The following is a 7,580-nucleotide window of genomic DNA, read 5'->3' on the forward strand; positions in this document are numbered from 1 at the left end:
CAAGGGTCAACACTGTAAATATTGACTCATATTTTTTTGCCAATAAAAGCCTTTAAAACTTATATGCTTATCATTGTTTTTCAGTATACCATAGAAACATGTGGAAAAATAATCTACAAACACTAAAGCAGCAACCTTTGCAAAACACAAAATTTATGTCACTGCCAACACTTTTGGCCATGACTGTACACATCATACCAGCCCTGTTTGGTATTACAAAGGTATTGCAAGCACTTAATACAAAATCATGTGAACTGAGGTCTTTTGGTGACAGTAAACAAACTTAATATTTATGCAGGCTGTAGAGTATACTGCATTATGGGATAACAATATTGCAAAGTAATATCTTGATTAATATCTGCTTAAATGTACCCATTTAAATTCAATTAGTAAATTCAATTGCGCAGTGAGAGGTTTTCTTTTGAAATAGTGTTGATTTCTCATTTGTTTTGATGTATTTTTGTGGATTTTGTTTAAAGGGGTCATATGATGCAATTTAAATTTTACCTTTCTCTTTGGAGTGTTACAAGCTCTTGGTTCATAAAGAAGATCTGTAAAGTTGCAAAGACTAAAGTCTCAAATCCAAAGAGATATTCTTTATAAAAGTTGAGTCAACCACACCTACCTACAACGGCTTGTTCTAACGCCCCCAACATGTCTACGTCACGATGTGGGAAGATTTGCATAACGATTTGCGGTTCTGACTCACAGACTGTAAGTACGTTTTTCATATTTAAAGGATTTGCCACTGATGATTCAAACGCGAGTTTTGAGCAGTGTAGAGTAGCACTCGATGCAACACAACGCGTAAAAAGACAGTATCATTACAATCCTTAATTATGTCCCCACTGGATGCAACAAATGCCTCGTTTATAATGGGTTTTAATGTTTTTGTCTCGTCGCTCCGGCTGGACAGGGCATCACAATATGGTAAGGGGCGTAACATTTCCGTCACACGCTTGAGGTATTCGGCCAATCACAATGCACTGGATAGCTGGCCAATCAGAGCACACCTCACTTTTCAGACCCATGAGCTTTGTAAAAATCTACGCGTTTCAGAAAGCGTAGAGGAGAAATAGAGGAGAAAGAATAATGTACAGTATGTGGAAAATAATATGTTTTTTGAACCTTAAACCGCATAAACATTTCATTACACCAAATAAACAAAATAATGTTATTTTTAGCAACATCATATGACCCCTTTAAATATGTATCTAATTAAATATCTACATTTTTTTGCACATTATTTTCATTACTGACAACCTATATTATACCATTTGTGTGTGTTTTAGAAAGGCACTATATGTAATCAACAATTACAAGTTTCAAGGACAAGTATGTTAGTAGCAATACACAGTTGATGTTTTTTTTTTCTCTCTGTCTCTCTGCATTGCAAAGGTGTGTATTAAGTCACCAACCAATGAGTCATTGTTTTGACTGGGGACTTTTTTTTTTGTAAATGATTAACAACACAAATTGCACAAATCCAAAAACACAAAAACATGAACTATATTAATTTTGAACAGAAGGAATATTACGTTTATACTTGAGAGGAGCAGTTGAACTTTCAGTGTGCATTCAATGAATAGTTCACCCAAGAACCAAGTCACCCATACGTTATTCCTAAACCATATAATATTCTTTCTTCTTTGCAACACTGTTTTCCTTTTGAAGTAACAGACAGCAGCCAATACCTGCCAAGCTCCAAAGACAACAAAAGGACCACAGAGCACCACAGTAGTCCTATAACTCCTGAATAACATTCCAGGTCTTCAAATAAAGCTAAACTGTATAACCTTTATTTTAGGCACAGACTATAATTTTTACTAAAAACGGTTGTAATGAAGATATGAGAGCAACTTTTTTTTTTTTTTTTGAGTGAATATCACAATTTTCAAGTCCTCAAATTGGCAATTAACAAACAAAAAACAGAAATGTCAACTTAAAAATGCACCCAATAAATACTGAGGAAACACTGACTAAAATAATTGATTCATAGATTGTATATTTATCATGGATTGTGCATCATGTTCACACTTACCTTTAATGCCATCTCATTCATATTTGTGTTTGAATATTTAGCTGCTGAATGTTGTTTTATGAGCATTTAATGAACATCACTGTGAGGTGGACCACTTGATAATACAAGTGCACTAATACACAGTGTGTATTCATTAAAGAACCCAAATATTACTGCAAAAACTAAAACCTTAGCAAATGCATGACATATTTAACCAATGAGGTTGATCTTACAATACATACTCTCAGAAACAGCCACAGTTGCTGCATATAGAACTTTGTTATTAATAAAGCTTATTTCTTAGTATAAGGAGGACAGATTGTCTCTTTGTATCAAAATTCAGGCATGGAGCTCATGTTTAAACTGCAGTATTTAGATATAAAAAGGTTTTTAGGGTCACAAGTGGAATTTTACAAATATATAGAAATTCAAATGTATAATGGGAGGTTTCACAACAAAAAGCTTCGGTCTAGCCAAACTCTGTATAAGTCATAAGTATTTTATGCAAAATTCATGCCCATGTTTCCTGGCAACTTATGTGGCAAACCAAATAATAAGCAGGCCATTAACAACTACTGGAACAGACCTGTCATTAAATATGCTGCCACATGAGAAGCCAGTAAACTACTTTGTAAGCAAGTCATGTGACTCTTTAATTACAGCTTAGCCACCAAAGTTTCACAATTCAGCTGAACAGGCAGTTTTTAATATCAACAAAGTGAAAAATGAGTGTATAAGGGTTCTTTATGAGACTGTTTTGTAAGCTTTATTGAGTGTGTACATGTGTGTGAACTACAAGAATTTTTCAGGGCCAATTACATTAGATCTATGGAATAAAAATAAAGAAAAGTTAACACCTACAATCAAATGCACCACTGCTACAAAACCACACACAATGCTTACGCTATTAAAATAAGATTGTGGATAAAACAAAAAAAGGATTTACATTACACCAGATATTACACCAAGTCCATAGCGTGTTCTACGGGATCGACCAACAACTAAGCGCCAGTTTCTGAAGAGATGTTGCTCTTTCTTCATCAGGCAGTACATTTTAGAAATGAAGAATTTCATGAACTGGTGACCTGGAAAAAGAAGGCGACTAGTTAAAAAGACATGAAGAGAGTATTTTAAAAACATGTTTGTATAATGACAGTGGATCACATTTAATACTAAGAACAGTTACTGAATAAGGCCAAGTCAATCTAAAATTTTTAATTTTTTCCTTCAGAAATAAATTTTGTTGGAATCTATACCCAAAACATTCTTGAACTTAAACAGTTTTAGATGTAAATGAGTAAGCTGATAGAAAACATGTTCTAAAACATGTCTCTGGCTTTCTATCTGCATCCGCAATGACTATCAGTGTTGGCTAATCAAAAGATCTGAATTATTAGAAACTTACCATAAATGCTGTATAAATGTAATTACAAAATCTCCTAAAAATACTTGGTGCGGTTGAGAGCTCTCTGAGCAAGCTGGCCGCTCTCATCTGTGATTTTCTCCCAGTCTGTCTGACCGACTACAAAACCAATCGCGCGCTTTCTGTCAGCGTCCTTCTTCTCTTCGAGATCAGCCCAGCGCACCTGGAGGATCAGCAAGTTTAATGAGTGCAAAATGTTTGTTTAAATCATGACCCTCCCTAAACTGAGCAAGAAAAGAAAATTCAAATCAGATCAACTGGTGAGTCTCCAGTAATAAAAAATGCAGACCAACTATTCAATCCTTTTCAAAAGAGGGGTTTTCAATCTGCAATTCTCAAGAACATTCCAAATAAGAACTGAACAACAGGTGACTACAAACAGTAATTAAAAGCTAATATATAAAACGTGCAGCACATTACCCTCTTTTTGCCAGGTTCAGACATGCGACTGGCATAGTCATCGGGCAGCTGAAGGAAGTCTTCCATGCCAGACACATCAGTTTCTCGTTTTCTCTTGCCTCCACCCGCCAGACCATCCAGCTTGTCTGGAAGGACAAAGCAGCATCTAAAGTCATCACCAGTTCTACATCTAATAAACACTTATTTGTGTCAACAGCCATCCAAAGACATATGTATATTGTATGCACGGTTTCAAAGGCTTTTCACACTGTGCTGGGTTAGCGGTTTTTTAACCCAGCTAGAGCCCATTAAACATACATACACTTTGCACATTCGTACAAACTCATGTGCTCACAAACTCACTTGCTCACCAATGGATCCTCTGCCATCAGAATCTAAGTCCAAACAGCTGGATAAAAGCATCACAATAATAGAGGCGTCTACACAACACCGTTTTCAACTAAAAATTTAAAACTTATGCATTTTGGCCGTTCATTTACAGGACACATTTTTTTTTTACTGGTGAAAGCAATATTACGGATAGAGGACTCGTATTTTAGCTGGAAGCAATGGTTTAGTTAAAACCATAAGGAGTCGTAAGGTTCGCTTGTTGATTATTGTGATGCTGTTTGGACTCTCATTCTGACAGCATTCATTCCAAATTCGGTTCCAATGAAGACACTTATCTAAATCCTGAATGTAAATTTTCATTCTTTGGGTGAGCTATTTCTTTTAACTGTCTGGGAGCAAAATTAAAACGTCAAATAGTTCCAGGTGATATAAAGCAGTCCGAGCAGACCTACATGATGACACGATTCTCAGATGGACAAGCAGTTATTAAAAAAGTTCACATGCTTTATGTCCAATTGTTGTTACTGACCTCAGTAATATGCAAAAAGAAATTATCCCTGATTTAAAATTTACAACTTGCAATCTTGAAATCGACCTATGAAGGATTAATCAACCCAGGAAAAAGTATTGAAAAAGATTACCTCTATATGACGACACCATATATTGGCGCTTTTCCACTGCATGGTACGGCTCGGTACGGTTCACTTTTTGGGGGTTTTCCACTGGGTACAGTACCCGGTACCTGGTACTTATTTTAGTACCACCTCGGTTGGGGTTCCAAGTGAACCGTACCGTTACCAAAATGTGACGTGTAAACTCTGCTGATCACGGATTGGCCGGAGAGAATCGTCACTACCTGCGTCACTGAACTTGCGACACAAACACAACAGAACCGCTAGATTTAAATCAGCGCAGCCAGCGAAGGATCGAACGTAACAGTTTTGAACAAGCGCACCTTGTTTCGTTGTCTGTTGAGGAAGTACAGACGTTCCTCTCGTTGATAGTAGAGGCGCGGATCCAGCGAGATAACAAACCATACATCAATGGAAAGCTTATTTATTCAACATTTTAATCAAAAAAGCTGAAAAAAAGCTCAATTTATCAACATAATTTTTCAGATTATGTATAAATCTCAATTTTGAAAAATTGACGCTTAGGTTTTGTGGTCCAGGGTCACATATTAAAAACAATTATATTAACGAAAACAACCATACATAAACATATATTAAAGACAACAACATCATACAGTGAAAACATATTTCTATGAATATTTTGTGTAAAACTACAAATAATACCCACCAAGCTTTGCCTCTGAAGTGTCCATCTCCCATTTGCTTTTCGGAAGGTATCCCTATATTACAGAGAGACACTCCAGTGGTTAAACCTCAGGTGATGAAAGACAGAGGGGACAGACAGCGTGACAGAGGGAGGACAGGGACAAAATAGGGGCTGGGGAGCAATGATGATGCTTTGGATGATGAGAGAATGAGCTTGAAAAAGAGATAATTAACAAGGATAAATCACAATAACGAGCCCTCAGAAACTGATGAACAGTCCTTACTCAGGATGAGAAAATGTCTATTGAATACAGAATAGCATGCATATTATAATTCACTATGAAGTGTATATGAACCAAATTCCTACAAAAATGACTGCTTTATGCATTATTATAAATCACAAGGGCAAGACACATTTTTGCAGTTCGGTAACTATGAGATCAGACAAAAAGCCAACAGCACAGCACACAGGAAAACTGACAAGCGTCCACTTATAAATGTACAATTATTATTTTCTGCAGCCTTTAGGAGTATTTCTCAATCCTGCCCTAATGAAATTATGCCAACACTAGATTTTTGGATTGAGAAACACTGACCTAAACGGAAGCTCTCCTTTCAGATGTCAAATATATAAATAAGAAGTCTTTGTAATTGGGAATTTACATTCAATTACAGTTATAGATATAAAGTACAAATCATTAAAACTCACTTAACGGAAATCAAAGTTGAAAATGGATAACTAACTCAAACGTAAATTTGCATCTCTTAATTAAAATGAAAGGGATTAGCATTATGGTACTGGCTGTTTTCACAAAAACCAGGAAAATTACACAGAACTTTGGTATATAGTCATCTACGCCAAGTCCACATTAAATGTGTGTGGTATTATGTGAGCTAAACTTTTTTTTTTTTCCTTTTTGGACCAAACATTAACAATTTTCTGGGTAAAATAATTTGTTACTAATGCACAAACAATGCGTTTTTGACTCAATGCATTCTATTTTCTGTTGTATAAAGAATTATATAAAATGTTTATGTTTTAATTTCAATTTATTCCACAAAAGTACAGAGATCATATGCTTGCTTCAGTCAAAAACACTTTCCCACAAAGACTTGAGCTAAGTCTAGAAGAAAAATGTCTGACTTCAGCTAGATTTAGAATTAAAATATACACTAGGGATGTCCCAAGCTGGTAAATAACTAATAAATAACTATTATAAATAACTAAATGTAAGTGATTTATCTCACATGGCAACCACAATGTTCACAAAGTGTGTGTGTGTGTGTGTGTGTGTGTGTGTGTGTACTGGTTTAGTGTGTGTGTGTGTGTGTGTGCATTAACTAACATTAACCGAGCAATACTTTTGTTACAGTATACAGTATGTATGATTGTCTTTGATATTTTCTTTCACACTTTTTTTTCTGTTCATATTCGACATCATAAACATGTCTTTTACCAGTTGTTTGTATTCCATGTTTCAAGAACGCCTTTCTTCAAACCTTATTTTTAACATTGTTTGTTCTTTTTTGTCTAAATCGGGGGACATAAAGTGGAGTGTCTTCAACAAAGAACACAAGGAGCAGTCTCGGATGCCATACTCCTTAACAGTATGTTGGAGATGGCAGGAGCCGTGTCCTGTGATTCATCAGACCAGGCAAACATCTTCCATTGCTTAATGGTCCAGTTCTGACACTCATGTGCCCATTGTAGACACTTTCAGTGGTGGACAGGGGTCATCATGGGCACTCTAATCAGCCCCATATCGTATTATCTTAAGTGTTGAGATTTTAAGAATGCACAGTAGTTTGTTTTCCATCTACCAGTCAAGAATTACAACAAACATTTGGTCCAATTTTCACATGGGTATGAACAAAAACAGCAGACAGACTGAACAAAAGCATAACTCCACTGTCTAACAGCAGGTGGCGCTTATGGAACAGCAGAAATAGAGCTGTTTCCGCGGTAACCTCTGTACACAAAGCAGCATCTATTAAGCATAGAGATCAGAGTACTCTCTATAATACTTTATAATTATATAATTGTACCTCTAATAAAGCAATAAGCCCCAAGAAGCCGTGGTTTACAGTGAATTTATAACAGCTAAGGGGA

General features: G+C 35.9%; 1 protein-coding gene across 3 annotated transcripts in view; it reads right to left on the minus strand.

Moving 5' to 3' along the window:
* Positions 1-2,767: 2,767 nt before the first annotated feature.
* Positions 2,768-7,580, minus strand: part of LOC107695985 (YLP motif-containing protein 1-like) — a 19,211-nt gene continuing 14,398 nt past the window's right edge. For 2 of the 3 annotated variants that reach the window (XM_016496115.1, XM_016496114.1), the window contains exons 18-21: positions 5,493-5,544; positions 3,864-3,988; positions 3,426-3,606; positions 2,768-3,105 (exon numbers count right to left, since the gene is read on the minus strand). In XM_016496115.1, the coding sequence (XP_016351601.1) occupies positions 3,460-3,606; positions 3,864-3,988; positions 5,493-5,544 (324 nt within the window). In that variant the 3' untranslated portion in view covers positions 2,768-3,105; positions 3,426-3,459. The remainder of the gene's footprint in view (positions 3,106-3,425; positions 3,607-3,863; positions 3,989-5,492; positions 5,545-7,580) is intronic. The other variant, XR_001635047.1, reaches the window with a different exon arrangement.

This window comes from Sinocyclocheilus anshuiensis, unplaced genomic scaffold (genome assembly GCF_001515605.1).
Source record: "Sinocyclocheilus anshuiensis isolate Anshui unplaced genomic scaffold, SAMN03320099.WGS_v1.1 scaffold742, whole genome shotgun sequence".
Lineage (NCBI taxonomy): Eukaryota > Metazoa > Chordata > Actinopteri > Cypriniformes > Cyprinidae > Sinocyclocheilus > Sinocyclocheilus anshuiensis.